We start from the raw sequence: 24,289 nt of genomic DNA on the forward strand, positions 1-24,289 counted from the left end.
AGATTTAAAATGGCACAAGAACACTGCCCTGCTGAACACGAATATATTGGATATAGGGCCGTGTATTCGTCACCCTGTTTGACAGTAAAATGTCTGTCTGTGAGGTATGATTTCAGTAGTTGAAAGTGCGTATGGGGCGAAAGCTTTTTCAATTTAACATGCGGTCCAGTGTGGCACACCTTGTCAAAGGCTTGAGGTATATATTTTTTAACATTTAGGTTTTTATTAATTTTGTTGACTAATCTATGTATTTGTTCTGTTGTTCCGTGTTTATTACGGAAGCTAAATTGATGGTCTGGAATAATATTTCTCTCTTCTGCGATTATCTTGAGTCTCTTAATGTATGCTTGTTCAAAAAGCTTAGAGATTACATGTAACAGACTTAAAGGACGATAAGAGGAGACGTCTTCTGATTTTTTCCCAGGTTAGTCATAATGATTTAAGCCACTTTCCAAGTGCTATGAAATTAATTAAGTCTTTCATTCTATCGTCGACTATTTATTACCTTAAAATAAATATGAGCTATATTATCTCAATTCCAGAGAGATATTTCAGTTGCCTTTCACCGGTTACCAAGTATCTAATAAGACAGCGACTTAAGCCGCTTGTCAAGAATTATCGGCCACCGTTTAGTAAATGGAACAGCGACCGAATTAGGCGGTTTTATTTTCATTATTTTAAATTGACGACTTTCAAAGGGCTATCAGGACGAGTTAAATTAGATATTTTTTATTTACTGTATATTTCAACGTTCATTCATATTTTTAATGCAAATCGCAACTTTATTCATTCAGTAGTTATTGTTTTTCTGCAGGAAAGCCAACATATCAGTTTATTGATATTTAATTAAATTATAAATAAATGTTTTATCTGTTGACATAATCCTACAGTAACTTTAAAAGTTAATGAACGGATAAGTCGAAATGTTAGACTTTGATGTATATAGATCTTTCAGATGATTGTTATCAATAAAACTGTAAGACAGGTGTAAAAGTGTAATAATAATTGCGATATATTTAATTTTACTACCGTCATTTAATATATGTAGTTATATACGGTGATGTACACAATAATATGAGCACCTGCAATATATACAATATTTATTTATTAAAAAGGAGTTGAGCTACAATTTACTTTTAAAACAGAATATGACGGTATTTGACAGCAATATGCTAGTAATAGCAAGAACTTCATCATTGAGGATGTCGAGTTATTCATTAGCAGTAATCCGGTTAGTTATGTGTATGAAAAGACCGGATGCTGTTGCCGCTCAAATCATAACGGAAACTACCTTCTGTTGGGGTTCTTCACACTACATAAACCCGATCGATTATAAGAAACAATGTATAGGATGATTCGTCAGACCATACTACATTGTTCTATTCGTCAGTTATCTAGGTTTTATGATCGTTACACCACTTCTTCTATTATAAAGAGTCCCGCCATCGTAGTCTTTCATTTCATGCGATCTATAAAATTCTTAATATAGGTATTATGTATTGTGCGGTTGAAAAATGTGTTTTTGGAGAGTCATTTTAGGAGGAGTTTGGGTCAATTCTTAGCTGAGTAAACGTGTTGAAAGTGATTTGCGCGTCTTAAAAGTGGAAATTTTGGTTTTCGGAATAAGATATCATGGCCGTGTTGGTGATGAAGAATTGAAGGAATTGCTTCATAAAGAACCGTGGCAAATGTTTCAAGAGTTATTTAAAATTGCAGAAGATTTTTAACTGTGTTAAAAATAGTTCAAAAGACTCCTAAAAGAGGTTCCTAGGTCTACGATTGTGCTTAAAACAAGTAAATTGGATTTCTTACTAATTTAGGCACATTGTTTTTTTTATATATTATACATTACATTATTATCATCACCGGCGATGAAAGGTTTACATATTTGTTATAAAAATACCAAGAATAGAAGTTAATATCCATGGATAAGAGTTCATGCTCTATATAACCCATCAAAGGATGAAAAACAGTTTATTCCAGTACATTTTTCTATAAATATTTTATATGCATATATTGATAATACTATATTTTTATTTTTTAACTGAACGAAATATTTAATGTACAAAATATTATTATTGTCTTAGAAGGACTAGAAATGTCAAGAATAAAAAAATATTTGTGCGACCTTGCATGCCATGGCCTTTCGACCTTTCCTTTTCGTTTACATATATTGTCGCGATATATGTTATTCTGATGTCGTACCATAAAAATATTCGGTCATAATATTTCAGTGCATTTTATTCCCGTGAGATTCTATTGTCACATAGAATATCTCGAATACATTATAGTTTCCATATTCTTTTTAACAATAAAATGTTCCATTTTTGTCGAGTCAGTGAATTCCTAATTCTTATTTTTACATGTTTAATAGGGAATTTATATTTTTCTTGTGTCCTAGTAGTGTCTATTAGAGGCATATACTGTTAAATTTTAGTTTCTCTAAAATCAGAGAATGGTCGGAACTCACAGGAGATCGATATTTTTGTTGGTAATAAAATATTTATAGGTGCTTTTGAATATTTATGTTGCAATTAGAATACATAATGTATTAAACATAGAAAATAATTTCTCGCCACTGAACTTTTAATATTTTACCCGGACTTATATTTCACACAAATTGCTGTTAGCATCCATCTTGTATCAGAACAATTAGCTATAGCAATAATCTGAAATGATCTTTATAAATAGTATGGTATTCCCTAGGAGACCAAATTTTACAGAATTATGAAATTTATAACTCTAAAAGAGAAAACAGCCAAGTTTCGCCCCCAATCGATGACCCAAGCATGGAGCTGGACCTATAACACTCCTGGACTACCTCGACACAGATACTCGACGGTCCCCCATGGCTCCATACGTCGGTCTCCTGTTCCAATGGTCAGCCCAAATCCAGCACGCTATCTGCAAAAGTAATGGCGTGTACAGTCTACTCTTCCCACTCCTCTGCAGAAAAAGTAAACTCCCAATTCTCCAGAAAGCGACTCTGTATAAAATGTTAGTCCGTCCAGTCTGCCTCTTCGGAGTACAGGTGTGCACAGAAAAGTCTCTGACAGACAACTTGAACTATTCCAAGTGTTCCAATCCAAAAAAGTCCGCGTGTTACTCAATACCCCATGGGTTATGAGGGACGTCAACACGAATATGCTCAGTCTAAGGTTCTCCCTATGCGCCTTAGAACACGTTAACATCTTGATAAAATCCCTATCCATCCACAAACCTCGGTAGATAACCAACAACTACAAACCCAGTCGTAACCCAGGGTCTCTGTCGCCCACAAAATGCTTCACCATCTTGAAACCGAAGCGACATCAGCAACATATCATTTGGTTTTAGCTGGTCATTCTGGAATAAGAAAAAAACTCCATGGTCCCTTCTTTCTCTGGACTCCATAGAGTAACTGTGTCGTCAACTAAGTTGTTCTCTCGAATAAATCATAAATAATACCGCTAGTTTTTATCACTTCACCACGTGACTATCCTCAATTCTCACATGCACGTTTGGTAGGTACATAGATTCGATAAAGTTAAAGTCAAGTGGAAATAATGGCATATAACATACAATACGTTGCAATTGCATTCGGAAATGACGTCGATAGCACATCGTAGGATAGAGCAGAATGCATATCAAAACATGATGCACAAGAGTGAGCACGACACAATATGTTCACAACGAAATTCCAATTCGAAAATAGATTAAGGTGTTAAATGTTTTACAATTGGGCAAATGACAATCATTTTTCGATATTGCAGGATATTAAAATGCGGCTGTTATTCTACTGGGTTGTGCCAGTGGCAAAATTGTCACAATTAGTTTCACCATCAGATCCATTACGCTTATTAGCTTCTGAAATGGAAAGTAAATCTAACCACTTCTTGAACAACATTCAAACATATAATGGTTGTTTCCAAATTATGTCGTTTGACTCAGCGCATATTGAACAGGATAATTTAATGCCCACCTTGATGATATTTTATACCATAAAATATTATATCGTATATATTTGGTAACATTTAAATTTGTGTTTATCACTTACTAGGAGCGCTGTTTATCACTACCAAATTCAGATTTTTTATGTTGATTTTATGGATAATCCGGATATGAAAATTGATTTGCGTTGTGCTTACAATCTAACGGGGAAGCAAACTGTTGTCTACTACAAATGTTATTTATTTTTGAGACATTTATGTTACCCAGATATCTAGTAATAGAGACAATTACCAAAAATCGCAATATTGTTGATAGTTTTTCGTGGGCTCTGAGATAGATATCATGTTAAGATCAATATGTGCAAGTGATGCAAGAGCTCATTTTTTCACTTTTTTTTGATGGGCTACCGAATACGCCTACCGTTTCCTCCAATGGTGAGTTATGAACTCTTTTTAATTTCATTCCATTTATCCTCTTTTTTATTATTTATTTCTATCTTTCCTATAGTTTTTATTTTAAATTACTTTAACTAGTAGCATTTCGTGGTTGCAACTATAAATTATTAATTATAATTATTTAATAATTATAAGCGAGAAATTGATATTAAAGGAGATAAAGTAGCCAACGTATGTCTATGGATTATTAATAATTTTAAGCATAAGAGGTCAATTGAAAGGTCTCCGGCCTGACACATAGATGGCGCTACTAGAATTAAATCCATATATTTTTTAATTAGCCCTAACGCTCAAAAGATGCGTATATAAATTTGACAACTGTCGGATCATTAGTTTGTGAATTATAGCATTTTGAGTGAAGCAACTTTTGTTATTGTGAAAAAAATGGATAAAAAGGAATTTCGCGTGTTGATAAAATAATGCTTTTTGAAGGGAAAAAATAGAGTTGAAGCAAAAGCTTGGCTTGGTGCCGAGTTTTCAGACACTGTCCCAGGAAAATCAACCATTAATGATTGGTATGTTAAGTTTAGATGTGGTAAAATGAGCACCGAAGATGGTGAACGCAGTGGACGCCTAAAAGAGGTTGTTACCGACAAAAACATTAAAAAAACCCACAAAATGATTTTGAATGACCGTAAATTGAAATTGAATTAAATAGCAGACACTCTAAACATATCAACTTAACGTGTACATCATATCATTCACAAATATTTGAGTATGAGAAAGCTCTGTGCAAAGTTGGTACCGCGCGAGCTCACTTTTGACCAAAAACAACGACGAGTTCCTTCAGTTTGGCGATTCGGAGCAGTGCTTGAATATGATCAAGTGTAATAAACCCGAGTTTTTGCTTCGATATGTGACAATGGATGAAACATGGCCCCATTACTTCACTCCGAAGTCCAATCTAATCCGAAATTTAACCAGGATTACAGTCATTCGAGTGGACTGCACACGATGAACCCGCTCCAAAGCGTGGGAAAACGCAACAGTCGGCTAGCAAGGTTATGGCGTCTATATTTTGGGATGCGTATGGAATAATTTTCATTGACTGTCTTGAAAAAGGGAGGATCATCAACAGCGACTTTTACATAGCGTTATTGGACCGTTTGAAACGAAAAACAGAAGAAATTTGAAAAAAAAGAAAGTGGCGTTTCACCAAGACAATGCACCGTGTCACAAGTCAGTGAAAATGATGGCAAAAATCCATGAATTGGGCTTCGAATTGCTCCCTCATCCACTGTATTCTTTAGATCTCCTGTTCACAGATCTTAAATGAATGCTCTCTGGGAAGAAAATTTCGTCGAATGAAAAGATGATTGCCGAAACTGAGGCCTATTTTGAAGCAAAAGACAAACCGTACTACAAAAAAAGGCATCGAAAAGTTTGACGGTCGCTATAATCAGTGTGTCACCCTAGAAGGGAATTATGTTGAATAAAAAGAAGTATTTTACTATGGTAGGCCGGGGACTTTTTCAATTGACTTCTTACATATGCCACTAAAGCAGAATTTCATCCTAGCTGATGATGCCAGTGTATGAATTCAGAGCTTTCCTCGTGCGTGTTTTGCGTTCATCGTAGTTGGAGTTACGATAAGTGAGCGCATGTTTTTGCTTATTAATTTGTTTGTGATTTTAATTTTACCCTAGTTGGGCTTACGAAACCTAGTAGCAAAATCTGTCGTGTTTCTTTTCCCTGATTTCATTTTACGTCCATTATTGTTAGTGTTGGGGTAAAAGTGGGTATGTTGTATGTTTTATTATTGCACATGTCATACTTTGTCCTAACATATTTATCATTGTTATCAATTATTGGTATTATTCGTGGTTAGTTACGATTGTAGTATTACCCGTTACTATTGTATGTTATTGTTATTGACTATTATTGTGTAAGATTGTCATTAATCATCTCTGTTGTAGCGACCTTGAGGCATGTCGAATTTTACATCGTGGAATAAGGGTCTACAAAATACCCAGAAATATAATACCAGATGTTGAACACGGGCGGGGTGCTAGCAGCGTTAACTAGACCCCGATAACGAATAGCTGGCGGCAACCCCGAGACGTTTATCTGGGATGTTATTGAAGGGTATTTCGGTCATTCAGTGCTCAACCCTCGTTTGGTTTAGATGTGCCACCATCGACTGCCCAAGCCTCGTCTCCAGTTAACACCGCTGCCATCCGTTTTATCATTTGTATTTTTATATTTTTATATTACTTCAATAAATAACGGTCACATAATGTAAACACCACTGTTTCATTTCGTTTTACCTCCATTCACCGAGCCACATCATTTACCCTAAACTGTTATTATGTCAATGTTATTAACAATCATTCTTCTTGTCCAATGTTGATATTATCAGTACTATTACTTCGGAGTAAAATTAATTATCTGTATTATTAGCTGCCAGTGATATTAACCGCCAGTACCATATATTTCATTATTACCTGGCATTAAATGTATTTGTCATTATAATTGCCTATTCTTGCTTTATTTCGTATGTATTTATTATATAACTTTACCATTGTCAGTGAAAATTAGTTGCTCAGGTACGTTTTCATTTCATTTTCAGAACGGTCCACTTTGATATCTCGATCTCGCAAGTTTAGAATTTGTTTTGTTTATTTATTGCGTAGGTAGCTGATGTATAACTTATTTTGATCTTTGGTATCACTTAAATAAATATAATTTTCATTTCACGGTCATGTTTAAATTTAACCCTATAATCATAACAAAGCATCTTTTTTTGATTATCGTGGTGTTATGCATAACGAATTCTTTCCGGGAAACTAAACTGCCAAGTGGAATGTTGTTTGGTTATGCATCACTCGGATGACGCTTATTTTTCTCAACAGATTGGAATTATTGATTGAAAACTCTTAGTTTTGTCATCACGATAATATAAATTACTTTTCGTGCGCATTTTTATGAAAAAATAACTCATATCACTCTATAATAGTCCTTTTATATAGCTTCTTCAAATTACTATTGATTCACGAATAAACTGATTTCGAGAATATTGTTTTCCTATCTAAAATAAGCCTATTTAAAATATGAATTCAACGATTGGTCCGAAGATTGGAAAAAGCTTTGGCGTAATTTAATTTTAACTATAAACATATAAATACATACAAATTATATAAATTATATTAATTGAATATAATTTTTACCTTCTTTTCCTTAATCAGCTATAAAATATATATTTTCAGAATATTCATTACTTTACTATTTTTGACTATTCACAACCAATTACTGAACTCAAATTTATAAATAAAAAATGAACAGAAGTTGAGCTAAATTTTTTTACTGTTTGAAATATATTTTATGCATTAGGATAAAACAGCAATCTCTCATCATGCCTTCGTCCTTGGCATCGTCCTTCTGTTTTCTCTGTATCATGAAGTAAATACTCTCCTTAATTGTCGCTCTTGTGCCTTAGTATGGTGGGAAAAAATCCGAACATATATTTTCAGAGACATTAGAGCTTCAATTTTATTATAATTTTGCAACAAATTGTCTATTAGCTCCTCGTAACTTGGTTACCGAGAAAGTGCTTGCACTTGCTCCTAGACAAATTGACAATGGATCACTATCCGTGTATGAAACTGGTTTCAATACTGATGATACGTGAAGATATTCCTACTGTGCTATTTGTTACATTTATACCGACGACATTCATGGAGTAAAAGTGACAATTATTTACATAATTTTTCTGTTCCCTCTATAATGCTGGCCTAGAAAATGAAAAGTATACATTTTCACTACATGACCACAAGCTTTGTTCTGAACGCATTACAAAAAATGTCGGTACCTATGGCTTATCAGTGTTTATTACAGCAAAACAAATGTACTGCAAATCCAAAGTACTAACAACCACAAACGTAATAAAAACACTTTGAGTCGACTTTACAACGTTTTCTCTGCATTTTCACATGTCTTAAAGCACAAAAACAAATTTCAAATGGTTTAATGCACAGCTGACAGCCGTTACGGCATCACTGCCACCATACTCGACGTGGACTTGAACACTAGAACCAATCTTGACACACATATTGAAGGTCAAAAATTGACCCGAATTTGTAAACTTGTGCAATATATTGGTTATTGAATACCAACGTGTTCAAAAATAAAAATACAGGACGGAAATGTATCAATCACTGCGAAAATCTGCGTCATTTGAACGATATTATATTCGATATATGGTCTTTTAAGCAAAACATTCAGCTTGTTTTTTTCACTTTAAAATTGACAAACCTTTATTGAAATTCCTATAGAAAACAATTTCAGTTAAATAGCTGCCGCGGTTAACAACCGTTAATGTTCATAACGTACTAGAGCCTTAATTGATACCACACTATTTGACGATTAATTTTATTTTTAAAATTTCCCTAAATCTCTCCCTAATGGACGTTTTTTGAACTAAAACGAGTATATAAAAAATTGATGAAAGTGACCTGTGTAGTATATTGTACTATTCTATTGGAATCTAACTTTGTATCAGTTCAAAACATCTAATAGCTAAAACAAAAATTGTCTCTGTCTTTCTAGTACTCTTTCTTGATCGCTTTTATTTTGAAGAAAGTAAATATGAAAATGAGTTTTTTTTACGAAAAGAAAGCTTGTTCAGTATAATCGACGTAGTCATTTTAGAAATATATATTTTTTATATTCGTTAATTTTCTTGAAAGCTATGCCTGTTTGAAACTGGCAAGTTGACGATTGTACCGTAGACTAATCCATGTGACCCGTAAATTCACGTGTTTGGTGAATCAGCTATAGCAACAATACGTATGTTGTAGCAGAATATAAAACTATTATAATGGAAGGTAGGATCCAGTGAAGGTTCGAATGAATTAAACTGTAGAAGTTTCATAGGTAGTGACTGACAACCTCTGTGTATCGGAATATAATGGTAATATTAATTGATCATAAAGTTCAATTTTTGTTATAAAATTTTTATAGTTTTATAGCGAAACTGTTAGATGTTACTTTTCGGAGGTAATTCCTGGACTGTATTTTAGATCTAAATATTAGATCCCTTTATGAAGCGGAATCAGCTTTTTGGAACGGATAAATATTAAGAAATGTTACTGATTACGCATAGATTACAGAAAAAATAAAACAAAAAACAAATCGAATGTCAAGCATTGTGACCTTATGAAAACATCAGTGCATTAAGTATTTTATTACTAATGTGGCGACCGCCACGACCCTTTAGGCCACCACGAAGTTCCAGGCGATAAAAGACCATCACGACGACGTCTCGGAGAAAAGAAAAGAGACTTTTCTCCGTCCCCTTGTAATAGTACCACTTCCACAGCGCTGCCGTACTTCCTCTACCTAACCTAATATCCTTTCAATTCTCCCGTCGACCACATGTATAATTTAATATTAAAAATAAACAGTATTTCTTCAACCAGTGTTTTCAGTTCTCGTGCAAATTCCTTCCAGAAATAGTAGTGAGTGTTCTGACAAATAATCGCAGCGGCAGCCACACATTTCGACCGACTGACCGACCCGACGAACATTCCTACAATTGGTGACCCCGACGTGATCAAAGTGCCTAACAGGTAAATCAGTTCAACATAAGCCACTCGACAGGTGCTTGACACGTGCATGGAAGGATAGCACGAGGAACGGAACCCATCAACATCACATGGTCGACGACATCCCACGAGACTAACCTGATGCACGAAAACCACAGAAGCCCATCATGTATACCATCAGCACATGAACACCCTGGCATCACGAAACGGGACACGTAACCCACTTATAGGTACCCTCAAACAAAGCTAAACGCCCCAAGACGAACGACGTCTTGCTACAACTCCGATGGCAGCTGATCCCGTAAAACTCCTCGCTCAGGTTGGGATCCCCATCTCATCAGCAGTCCCCGGGCGTTTGTTTGCGTGATTGAGGGTGAACTCCGGAACCTGCACCACATAGAGGTACGTTCCACAGCAGTTCCACTAGGAGGGGAGTTATGTGGCGACCGCCAGAACCCTTTAGGCCACCACGAATTCACCACCAGCAAGCACAAAGGTTGGCAACGCCGGTGGATTGGTACCATGCAGTTCCAGGCGATAAAAGACCATCACGACGACGTCTCGTTCTCTGTTCTTTTCTCCGTCCCTTTGTAATAGTACCACTTCCACAGCGCTACCGTATTTCCTCTACCTAACCTAATATCCTTTCAATTCTCCCGTCGACCACATGTATAATTTAATATTAAAAATAAACAGTATTTCTTCAACCAGTTCTCGTGTAAATTCCTTCCAGAAATGGTAGTGAGTGTTATGACAAATAATCGCAGCGGCAGTCACACATTTCGACCGACTGACCGACCCGACGAACATTCACTAACATTATGAAAACACCGTTCATATGCAGCCAGGATATATGAAATTGTCCAGGCATTTGTAAACAAATTTCATTGTAAATGTATATGTTATATTCCAACCGTTATATCGGAATATTATATGGACTAAAATGAACTTAAGAAATAAAAAAACATATGCCTAAAGCTACAACTAGAATATCTGTTCTTACAATTAAAGATTCCATTCAGCTTAAGGTTAAGGGGTCACAAAAGTGGCGTATCTATGTCTGAAATGTATATTGATGATTTACAACGTAAAATTGTTTGAATACTCTATACTGTTTCTATTGTAATCTTACGACACTTTATGACAACAACTTGTCTACCCTAACATCCAACTAAAGCGTAGAGAACTAACGGTGCGTTGAACCAAACTAGTGACCAGTAAATCTGATGAAGTTTTCCACGAATTTTTGAACCAATTAATATGCGTCTGTTAGTCATTAGTTAGATCTTATTATTATAGAAATAGCAAATATAACCACTATATTTATAAAAAATTGCTAGGCAATAAGGGTTTATATATTAAAGCAAAATTTTGTTTGTATCAAATGCTTGTATTGTAAATACTAATTTGTAATACATGTAGTATTGCAAATATTGACAATTATATAATTAAATACTTAAACAGGTTAAAAACGGTTGAGTCGGTTATAGCTACCTTGATCATGCATCAAGTTGCTACGGCCATCTACCATCACTGATCAGCTAGACCGGTGGAGAAACAATGCTATTCCTCTATCTAGTGTTGAGGTTTAAGCTTGCAAGATATTGTGTTTATTTAAACGCTTTATATTATTTATGTCTTTTTTCACTTCTTCTGCTTCGGCTACAAGATGGTCTAGCATAATTGATGTAATAACCTCCCTAAGATTTCTGTTTATGTCTTGATCTTTTAATGTTCTTTACAAAATGTCTAGAACTTATGGATATAGAAATATAACAATACACAACACTTAGCTGATTTCTTTTGAGATTGCAATTTTTTAATTAAACAACAAATATAATAAATTATCTTTTTAGCTTTATGCTCTTACCTCGTTAACTCCTTTGACTATAGCTCTCATTGTAGCATTTCTAGGCCCATCTACAGTTTTTCCATCGTCAGTTGGTCCCCACGAAGCACTATAAATGTCTATCAGGTTCGGTTCGTGTCCCATCGAATTTGCTTCAATTAAATCAGTCATATAGGGCTGATCCAGCATTCTTATTCCTGTTACAAAAACAATAAACATTATATTATAATTAATATATTAAAAATCTATTTAATATTTTATAATACAATATATAATATAATCTATATTCGATATTCGTTTTAAAAAACAGTTTCTCATTTGTGGTAAACCAGTCATCGATACATATTTTTATTTCTTGGAAATCGGCGTTCTGCAAGCGCATGCTTCATCCGTGCGGAAAGGCGGTAGCCGGAAATAGTCATGGGAGTACTATGGGTGCGAAAAAACTTTCCATTCTAGTATTTTCAATATTTCTTTGACTGGTTTATCTATTGGAGGCTGTTGTCATGCTGAATCATGGACTTATCATATCTTTGGGAGCATTGTGAACGTTTTGTTGGATTTGTTGCCGACGATCAGTATTAACTGTTGGCCAGACAAACTTGGGACCAAACCAATTTGGTATTGCAGTCGATGGGCCGGTTTGGCCACATGATAACCATGATATGTTTTCTTGGGGTTTTCTAAATAAATTCACATTCCATAACCCGTTACTTCATGCATTGATGCAGCATTTCACTGACGATTTTTAGATTTTCTAATTGCCTGTCATTCAGTTTATGCAGCACCCATTTTTCAATCTTTTGTATTTCTTCCATCACTTCATCATCGTTCACAAATAGTGACTCGACTCACATTCAAATTTTTTGCCAATTGTTTTTGAGTTTGTATTGGGTCTTCATTCAATAACTTCTGCAATCCCGCGTCTTCAAACGTTTTCGGCTTACCACTATGTTGTCTTAAACGTTGATATGAAAATAATTGAAACCACGTTTCACATATTCTTGTGGCTGGAGTATTCTCGCCATAAGTCTCTACCAGCAAAGCGGACTTTGGGTGGCTTTTTTCTTTCGATGAAACAAGAAAAGTAATGCTGTTATTTTCGCGGAATATAACTTGTGCAGTTTTGAAGTTAATGGCCACAGAAATTCTTTTATATAGAATAGGAACTAGAATAGGCATACCCGTAATCTTGTTTTGCGCCAGAATCACCGACAGCCGCAAGTAAACATATTTCAGATTTCTTTTGTTTGTTTCATTTTGAAAATCTATGACATCTTTGTGATATGTTTGTTTTTTCCTATTTTTGTGAATGTTGTGACTTTATTTTTGTAGCATTTAAGTTAAATAGTATTTGCTTAAGTGCAAAAAATGAAAAATATTGCATGACTGCATATAATATGGTTAGCTTCCTAACATATAAAGATTAAGTACCTATTAAAAGAAGAAAACGAGGTTTCGTAATCGATATTTTAACATGGTTTTACTCTATTCAATAACTTCAAATGAATTTTTAAGTATATTTTGCAAAAAAAAACAATTATAGTTATTTATTTTATAATATTTAAAGCAACAACTACAAAATAAGTTATTAGTTATCAGATTAGATATTGTTCTTTGAGGTATTTTGAAAATGTTATAAAAGTATTTAAATAAAATATTTTATTAAACTTTTATTTCTGTAGTAAATAAACTCGCTAGTTGATCGGTTTCATTGGCACAGTAGTAAAGGCGACAGGACAGTCTTCCTATTGTTGCGATAGTCGCGGGTTCGAATCCTGCTAGGGCATTGTCATGAATTTGCGTTTGTGGTTGTTTAATATTTGTGACTGTTTTAGACAAGAATTGCAAAATAAGAAAAGGAAAATTGTCCCAGTCACGCCAGTAACTAGGCTGGATAAGACCGAATGTCTTCTAAGAGTTCGCCAGTTGGTAGGCTTAATACCGAGGACCGTGGTTCGGAACCGACATTAAACTGTAGATTCAGTCCAGATAAACCCTCGTCGGTAAAAAGGAAACTTCAAAATATATATAAAAATAGTTGCAAGTTTATACAGGGGAGATCGCATTCTAAGTCTGTCTATTCTGTGCTTAATGTCAGAACGAGAAAAGAACATGTCAAATCTATTTATATACCAATATTGCATATTTATGGTTAGTAAAATCTCTGACCAAAATAGAAAAGTAATTACAGACACACGTGGTACATGAATAACTTAAAAATTAACTTAAATAACGAAACACTTTTTTCTATATATGGAATTACAGCGAATAAATAACGGCTACAGCTTGTTCGTGATAAAGAAGAGGACTGGACTAAGTTTTACTCATCTAAAACTAACGAGTTTTGAAATGAATTAGATTCAAACTATTGGTGATAATTAAACCCGTCAACAAATAAAATCCTCCATCATTGTAAGACCAAAACGATTTGCATTGCCAATTTGAAGTTGGCAATTTGTCGAAATAGATTTGCGGCAAGCTACCGTCCGAATTAAATGCTGTGCTATCGTCGCCGGCCTCTTTAATTGCATTTTATTGATTCCAATTGGTCGAACAACGATCCGTCGGTGAGGACCGTTCTCCATTTACTCGACGATACGATAATTTAGGTCACGTATATCGTTTCGTACGTCGTTAGCGTCTAAAACAAATGGCTGAAAATTTAATTCGCACACCGTATGATGTCGCAGCAGCGTTTATAATCACTTACGTTGAACGATTACGACACTGGCATTAGGTAATCCAGGACGTCTTTGACACGCTTCATATTATCAGTTTTATTATAGCTTTTGTGTTTCATATTTTGTCCATCTTGTTACATTGTTACATTGTTAAAATCGTAGTTGTTGTTTTGCGATATTACGGATCATTTCTCTCTCAGAAATATAACTCAAAAAATATTCTTAATATAATAATAGGAACCCGCTAAATATAAAAAAAATCAAACTTAGGTTTTTAACACAGAAAAAAAAAACATTTTAATATAAAATATGTGCATAATAATCGGTGTAATAACCATGTAAACATAAACAAAAACCTTATTTAACCTATCTACTACACCTGTTTTATATTCTACTATACACACATAATTTGGCCTAACACCCACCTGAATCTTTTTATCTATTTACAATATTATTTGTTGCCAAACCTAAACAGTTATATTAATTTAGATTGGTTTTATATCACAAAATTATTTATTATTTATGTATTGTTTGTGATCGGCACCGACTTCAAACTGTAGGTGGTAGTAGTTAAAATAATATCCGAAGGGGGAGCCTTTCCCCCCAACAGATCCTGATTTGGTTCCCATGAGATCACCTCGGAAGTGCACTCTTTCCAATAGAAAAATAATTTTGAAAGTTGGCCCACAATTGACGGAGACATAAAAATATATACAGCCGAACATAGAACCTCCTCCTTTTTCCAAGTTGGTTAAAAACGGTTTCGAACATTGGCAAAACCGTTCGAATAAATACAGTCATTGCGATTAAAGAGTTACTAGGATGTACGAGGAGCTATTCTCATAATTTTTTATGTTATGATATGATATTAATCAAGAAAAATGTTCAAAAATCATCAAAATTTTTTGCCAATTTTTTGGTCGCATTTTCGTATTATTGGTATGATAACACAACTGTCAGTAAAACTATGCTACATCAATCTGATCAAGTCAGTACTCTAGATGTGGTAGAAATTCACTTCATAATTATTGCAACATGTGACAAAATTTGCGTCTGTTATTCACTATTGTCAGTCATTCTTGTACCAATACGATATTAAATTTATTCAATTGACGTCGGTAGACATCTCCAGTAATAGTTTTATTCGGTTTTAACAGTTCTTAATATATACAACTTTGCTGATCCTATCATACACACAGCAAGACCTTATGCCTATGAATATTATTTTTCAGTGCTGATATGGATGGTTCTCCAGAGGTAGCTTATGACTCTTGGTACGTTTCGTTTTCATCACGAGAAAATGTTTTAATTAATGGGATGTCCTATCCTACCCGTCGGATTCATCAGATGTTATGAATTATTTCGTTTATATATCTCCTCCGACTACAAACTTTTCGTACCTATAGGACATACGCTAGTTTAGCTCAAAGGACAAACATTTTTTTTAGGGATGTTTGCCCTAAATTATCTTAAAGACAGATAACATGTATAGAATCAAATCACCAATACTTGGAAATAATACATTTCTAATCTTTTAATTTATTTTACACAAATTATAATAAAGTATAATTTATCTTTAACAGAATATGGCAACTAGAAAGAATGAGGCGTCAAGAACGCCTAATAAATACGTGTAGCGGGAAGATAAGACTATAGACTTATCTCAGGTACTTCGAGTCGATTCTTCGATTTTTTAAAATATCGATATAAGGCGAATACAAAATATCGATATTAAACAACGCACAATTCACTTGATATCAGGGGGAAGAAGTCTCTCTCGGGGGTTTGGAATATAGATATTTTATTTTATACCAGTTCGATACTCTCTTTTACAATTACAGATACTTCTTCAACGAAAATATCAAAAAAATTGGTATATGGGGCAAAAAATATCGATGTTTATCGTTCAATCAGCTCTATTGAGGAGTATTATCAAATTAAGCAGATATTAATTAATAACAAGACGACAATGACATCATTATTTCTATAGGTTCTTCTCAATAATTTTATATAAACTACAGTTGTAATTGTTTTTATTTTTTTTTTTTTATATATGTTAAAGTCTCCTTTTACCAACTATGAGTTTATCTGGACTGGACCTAAAGTTTAACGTGGGATCCGAACGAAGCTATTCAGCATTAAGCCTACCGACTGGCGAGTGACCAGAATACATCCGGTCTTACCCAGCCTGGTTACTGGCGTGACTGGGATCATTATCCTTATCGGATTTTACACTCTTGCCTAGAACAATCACAAATTTTAAACAATAACAAACATACATTTACAACTATGCCCCAGCAGGATTCGAACCCGCGGCTATCACAACAGTAAGACGAGCGTTCTATCGCCTTTACCACTACGCCACCTAGCCGGCTTATTTGATTGTGGTTGTTGTTTTCAATTTCATAGGAAATACTTCAAATTCAACTGATTTTCCACTGTAGTTCTTAAACAAAAATAAATAAATAAATTCTCTAATATTTTTCGTAAAGTTTCGACAATTGTAGAAGACAGGTTGGAAGCCCAACAATCGGCCCATATCAGCATCTTTTCAATCGAAGAAATAACGGAAAATGGAAACGAAATAAACTCTCTAAAGACGAATTCAAATTGACAACGATGTCATGGGAGATGACAGTACACAACTCGAGTGTTTGCATGAAAGGTCAAAGTTGAACCACTGGCAAATGTTTTCACGCCAGACGCGAACCGAAATATTTCCAGTCGACAGCCCGTCGAGATCGTTTGATAAAGGCAAACTTTTGATCATTTATTAGGCGTTCAACTTTTGGTTCGTATTTGAAGTTGTGTGTTTGAGTATCATTTTTTATATGATAATTTAACGAAACATCATATTTGTCTGTTTATATACGTTACTGTTTGTATAATCTACGATAGTCGAATGTACGTATGTCTACTGAAAATATAAAAGTAAATAATATGAAGTTAATTTGGATATACTGCGATAATATTACTTGCCAAATACGTAATATTCTATATATTTATGAATGAATTGCTATTTGTTAATCTCTCTAAAACTAGAAAATGGTTTTACCGATTTGGCTAATTTTTGTTTTGCAATATGATGTCCGCGGAAGGTTATGTGGTAATAAAATATGGAGCAATTACGAGGAAAGTAGTAAACAATTAGTAACAAAAATATTTTCTCATACAAAATATCATTGTCATTATCACCAATTTGAGGAATACATACTGATGTATTTTCTCGTACTCGTCTTGCTTGTTAATTAATCCAAGCACATAGGAAAAGTAGTAATAAATTAATTGTAATAATAATAATTAAGATTGTACTAAGCGTATCTAATAAAGATGTTATAAAAAAAATTATCACCAATAGTTTCACTACCACTATCATTAACAGCTTCACTATCATAAGAGATCGACATATTTGCTGGTAGTCAAATATTTATGGACGTGTTGAATTTTATTTTCCGATTAGAACGTCTAACGTATTTTTTAATATATTTTAAAGTCTCCTTTTACCAATCTATGGTTTATTTGGATTGGAACTAGTGTTCAATGTTGGTTCCGAACCACGGTTCCAGGATACATCCCTGGAAACATCCGGTCTTACCCAGCCTGGTTACTGGCGTGACTCGGATGATTATTTTTTGTCAGATTTTCCACTGTTGCCTATACATGTTTACAATTATAATCACATACGTAATGTACGTCCATGCCTCAGCAGGATCCGAAACCGAGATCAATGCAACAGTAGGAAGACCGTCCTGTCGCCTTAACCACTACGCTACCAAGTCGGCCCATAAAGTATTAAATATTAAATTATATTAATTATATAGTATTAAATATAGGTCGTCGAATTTAACCAAATATGAGACGAGCTATCCCACCTGTTAATGGTACTGATGTCCAGCGAGAGACAGAAAATTATAGTGGTCGTATTGTTATGTCACAATTACTTTCGGGAGTGACTGGAAATGAAATGCATGTCATATATTAGGATACAGCAGAATTCACATGAAATACAACGACAGCGAAAACCATACAAAGAAATCGATCATTTCCGCAGAAATAGTACTCCTGTGCTTCAGGAACGAGCAGCATTCCACTACGATCTGGAAAAATATTATGTTGCCAACAAATGAGTTACAGCTAGGGAAATGAAAATACTTCCTATGAATCAATATTGCAAGGCATTAGAATATTGCGCTATGTCGTAAGAAAAATTGCTACAGTTAGTCCAATCATAAGATCCATTAGTTTCTGAAATGGGAAATTATTCTAACCGCTTCTTGACCAACATTCTAATAGTTGATTTCTAATGATGTCATTTGACGCAACGCATATTGTATATGATAATTTTATGACCATTTTGGGGAGATGTTATACAACAAAACGCTTTTTTGTTGTATTTAAACTTGTATCAGAAATAACAAAAAATTAAACAATTGCAGATACGAGAACACATTTATCAGTTGCTAGGAGCGCTGTTACCACTAACACATCTATTTATTTATCTATTTATTTATTTATATTAGATAAATATTATTTTCCATATATTTCCCATAATTCTTAGATTCAGGTAAATGTTTTTATTGTGGCTGTTTAAGTAATTGTAGTTTAAGTCCTTTCCTTTAGTAAATGTGCATTAAATGTACTATAATGTTAGAATAATTTACATTTTATAACATTTTGTTTGTTTCATTATTTTATTTACATTAGTATTTTATTGTCAGAGTCTCGATAAACAAAAACTTAAATTTGGTGTGGCAACGTTGCATTATACATTTTGATGACGTGCATTGGCTGTTTTATTGGAAAGGCTGTATATATAAATTATTGATTATTTGAAGCATGCATAAACGCCACCGAAAGTGGTTCTTGCTGGCCTTTGGTGGCAGTATATTTAGCGTGATTGCCTCGGGCTTTTTCTCTTGTTCGCAATGCACGCTCATCATGGTCGGCGTTAGGAGAAGTGAGTGCACAACAGCAAGAATGTGACTTATTTATTTGAGATTTTGGTGTTTCCCTAGCGAGGTCTGTGTCGCGTGTCCACATGTCATCCTAGAATGTTATATTAACCGAATACCATCATATTTTATTATTACCTGACATTAGAAGTAACAATTACCAATTATTGTTATATTTCATTGGGTATTTTTAATATTACCCTTGTTAGTGAAAATTGGTTGCTCAAATAAGTTTTCATTTTGGTTTCAGAACTATCGCCCCACCTTCTAGACCTCAAGATCTCGCACGCTTAGAATTTGTTTATTTATTTTGTTTTATACTGTGTAAGTAGCTGTTGTATTATTTATCTTGATCTCTGTTTTTATTTATTAAAGACGTTAAATTGTTTTATGTTGTTTTATTATATACCTTTAATTTTGCGCATTGGGTCTCAATTTAGCATTACAGTTGTATCCTCATAAACTAAAAATGAGATAGTCCTCCTTTAGTTGCTGTAAAGTTTTAGTACTTGAGTTATTGCTGTGACGAAAACATGGTGAAAAATAATGGAAATTAGCCACGTTGTGACAGAGTTAAAATAATGCGTAAATTTATATATCAGAGAAAAATGGTCGGTTTACAAGTGGATGATGTAAAAATACTCCATAAACTCACTACCCTGCTCGAGGAAAGGAATTATCCTTACCACTCCTTCTGTCATCCGGAGGAGAGAGCATTCCGGGTAATAATAAGAAACATCCCAGAATCACTCTGCATTGACAAAGTACGTGAACTTCACTTTGATCAAGGCTTCCATCCCAAATTTGTGCCAAGATGGAAATTAAAATCCGGGATAGAACTACCAATTGTTCAGGTAGTTGTCCCTCGCGAAGAGCGACAAATCATATATATGACCAAACTCGGCATCATCACAGTGAAGGTCTAGGTACAGAGGGGAAACGGTCAGCCAGTGCAGTTCTTCAACTGCCAGCTTTTCGGGCACTCCATCTCATATTGCCGAGCCCCCCACGGTGCGTCAAATATGCCGGGCATCATGACACTAGATCCTGTACCAAAATCCCAGAAGCACCTCCAAAGTGCAGCAATTACGGTGAAATTCATACCGCAAACTTCAGCGGTTGCAGCTGCCGTCCTGCTCCAAAAGAACCAAAAATTCCGACCGAATCCAGGCCTCCACAAGGTTCCGCATGGAGTAACCAAGGTGGCAGGAAGCTAGCCCAAAAATTAGTCAGCGCCATCCAGCCTGCTCCAACTCAAACTCCTGCTCCAACCAATACCCCGGACCTTAACTCCCCAATGCAGGCGTTTACTGACCCGCAAGTTTTCCTGCAAGTAATCCAACTTGCTCATCTTTTTCCAAATGTCGCCGCCTAAGCGGCAACATTTACCTATTTCTTTAACTTCCAGCAGCCTTTTAATTCTTCGAGATGGCTGTTCCGAAATCTCTTATACTGTCGATATGGAATGCAAACAGCTTTCGCGGAAAGCAAGCAGAATTGGAAGACGTCATGACATTCTATGACGTCGACATCGTTCTCATCCAGGAAACTTTCCTGAAACCTTTGCATCGTCTCTCTTTGGAATACTTTTTTTTACAGAAACGATAGAACTCCGGGTCGAGGCGGTGGAACCGCTATTCTCGTTAGAAAAGGAGTCAAACACGAGCTCCTTCTATCGTTATCAGTAAACAACTTCGAAGCAACCTCCATTAAAATCGATATCCAAGAACGTCCCTTCGTGATTACATCCCTGTACAGGAAATCTTCTGCATTCAACTATGCCGAATACCGATCACTCGTCGAAGGAAAATTTCCAAAAATAATGGGTGGCGATTTCAACGCCCACCACCCCACCTGGGGGTGTTCCAGAGCGAATCCCGCAGGTAACGCCATCGTAGCTCTAAGTGCAGATCTGGGTTACGGTCTTGCCTTGTCAGATGAACCCACCCATCACCCTAGTACAGTCTCTCAAGGTGCAGCAAGAATCCTTGATTTCTTTATTCTTCAAGACGTAAATCGCCATTCCGAAGTTCGGCTCCTTGACGAATTAGACTCTGATCATCGTCTGGTCCTTCTCAAACTCGGAAACTGCGCCACCACTCAAGTCCCACTAACAAGATTCAGGAAAAAAACCGACTGAAACTACCAATCTCTTCTCCTGAAATCCGATCCAATTCCGAAAATTAACACACCAGAACAGCTCGAGGAAGTCGTACTCAAGCTAACTCGCGATATTCAGTCTGCTCACGAATCTGCCATAGTTAAAATTTCATTACAACCCCAACCGTGGAAAAACAACCTTCCCGCTTCTCTTAAACGTGAAATTCGCATCAAAAACGGTTTATGCAGATTAGTTCGATTCACCCTTAATGCTGCAGACAAAAAGGAGGCGAACAGAGCATGCAAGAGGGTAAGGGCGGCAGTCTCGACTTGGCGAGCAATGAAATGGAACTTATTTCTCGCGGACCAAAGGCTAGATGGCCCCCCTTCCTTCTGGCGTGTATCCAAATGCCTCGTGGGGAAGACGCACAATGTCATCCCCCCCTGAAGTCAGTGGTTACAGGAAATTTCGCAGTCACTGACCAAGAAAAACTGGAGCTCTTTGCAGAGACCTACGAAGCTCAAATGTAATGCCTCCCACCCGCACAGAACACTAAAACTAAAGACATTGACACTGTCATCAACGAATCCAACTCCGTCAAAAGACCAGTAACCCCAGCCTTTCTTCTCAACCATTTCGTGTCTCCAAAGTCTCTACAGACTATGATCCGTAAACTTCAAACCAAAAAATCTCCAGGTTTCGATGGAATATCGATTATCCAGTTAAAAAAGCTCCCGCATAAGCAGCTCGCAGAACTGGCAAACATCATTATCTCTATCATGAGGCTGCAACATTTCTCGTCGTCTTATAAACACGCATATATAGCAGTTATGCCCAAGAAAGGAGCAAAATCATCTCCATCTGATTACAGGCCTATCAGCCTTCTCAGCGCTATTTCGAAGCTTGCCAAGACGGCAATACTCTACGCTCTCAACTCTTTCACAAAGGAAAACAACATCGTTCCAGATGAACAATTCGGCTTTCGCGCTCATCACTCATCCGTCCATCAAGCTACCCGTCTGGACGCACAGATCCATCATGCTCTTGACCAACGTAAAAAGCTTGGAGCAGTTCTTCTGGGCCTAACCAAAGCCTTCGACAAGATCTGGCACGACGGATTGATCGCAAAGTGCGTGCGGTTAGGCCTCCCAGAAGACCTAACCGCTTTCATTAAGTCCTATCTCCCGGACAGATCTTTCCAGGTCAAGATCAGGGCATCACTTTCCAGTCGTAAACAAATCGATGCTGGCGTACCTCAAGGTTCCCCGCTGGCCCCAGTCTTATTTAACCTCTTTATTTCAGATCTGCCGAGAAAAGAGCACATTGACGTCGCGCTTTACGCTGACGACATTGCTTTCTTCACGGCCGCCAGGTTCGAAGTTACAATTCATGAACGTTTACAGATGCAGCTCGATCATGCGGTCAAGTGGTTCAAATTCTGGAGGTTGCAAATCAACCCCCTGAAAACTCAGGCCATTATTTTCCATAAGAAGCGTTATGCACTGCGCGTCTCGCAACTTAAGATCGACACCGCTCAGAAGAATATTAAACCCTCCTTGGTTTATCTGAAATAATCAAATTCATAGGGCAACTGACACTCCAGAAATCAAGCACTTCATACCTCAATCATTCCACAAACAACAACTCAGCTCAAGTTCTTCTGAAAACGCGATTGTTTGCGAGCTGGTCGACATGCTGGGAGCTTAGCACCGTGTCACCGCCAAGCTCCCCCCTTATCCAGGCTGAAACGACCTCATCCGTCGCTACGGTCATAACTTTTGCCCCCATACAACAGTACCCAGTTGTGTGTTAACTCAGGTTCGCGAATCAATAGAATCGCCGGGTCCTCGTGCCCAATAACGGCTGCCCGATCAGCGGGTGCCATATCCCAAATTTAATGCAGTAGCAGTAGTGATCCACAGGGGTCAACTGTGAGGCGGTTTCGGTTTAGTGTATTGGTAAGCCCAGAGGCAGTCCCACATAACCCGGTCCAACTTGTCACTCCAGGGCAAGTCTCCGCGACCAGATATGCGTCATGCATTCCACCGCCTGGTTTTTAGGCCAGAACAAAAAAAATGTAAAAATAGTTTTTGAATATTTTTTGTTGCTTTCAGGTTCTATTTAGATAAATTTTTACAATGTATTTTTTCAAAATATTGTTCATGTTTGAAGACACTCCCCGCCTTTTGAGGTTATCCTAGAATCAATACAATCTGAACCACCGAAAAAAGTATTAGTCGGAAGGAATAATATATGGTGAATATGATAGATGTGATTAAAAATATCGATACCTTTTTAATCGCTTAGAGAACATTGATATTTTTTTTAGCCGATATATTAATATTTTTATATTTTCTTAAAAATATGAATATTATTCCTGGTTGTTGCAAAAATGTTAATATTTAATTTTCTCCGATATATCGATATTTTTTTAAAATATCAATATATTGAAATAGCAATTTTCTCGCCGGTACTAAATGGTAAAAACAGTGAAAAGTGCTACTAACTTTTATTTTAATAGAAACTAATAAAGAGCTAATGGATCTTCCTAGATAAGTACCTAGTAATTTTAATCAATGTAGAGACAAATTTTCGGTTTATCAGTAATGAATGGTAATAATATAAATTAAAATTTGAACTGACTAGAGTAGAAAATGCTCAATGTATCAACGAAGTGATATTTATTTTGGAAATAACATTAAATATACGAATCACACACATCAATAAAGTACTTTTTCACATACGCAAAAAACCTCTCGCATAAACTATTTCCAA

General features: G+C 35.8%; 1 protein-coding gene across 1 annotated transcript in view; it reads right to left on the bottom strand.

Moving 5' to 3' along the window:
• The window catches only part of amon (prohormone processing protease amontillado), a 198,415-nt gene that overhangs the window by 27,006 nt on the left and 147,120 nt on the right, over positions 1–24,289 (bottom strand). The window contains exon 7 of the mRNA XM_076403257.1: positions 11,799–11,974. Within this exon, the coding sequence (XP_076259372.1) occupies positions 11,799–11,974 (176 nt within the window). The remainder of the gene's footprint in view (positions 1–11,798; positions 11,975–24,289) is intronic.

This window comes from Rhynchophorus ferrugineus, unplaced genomic scaffold, assembly GCF_030347505.1.
Source record: "Rhynchophorus ferrugineus isolate W39M unplaced genomic scaffold, kcgeb_rfMv2 rfM4, whole genome shotgun sequence".
Classification (NCBI taxonomy): domain Eukaryota; kingdom Metazoa; phylum Arthropoda; class Insecta; order Coleoptera; family Curculionidae; genus Rhynchophorus; species Rhynchophorus ferrugineus.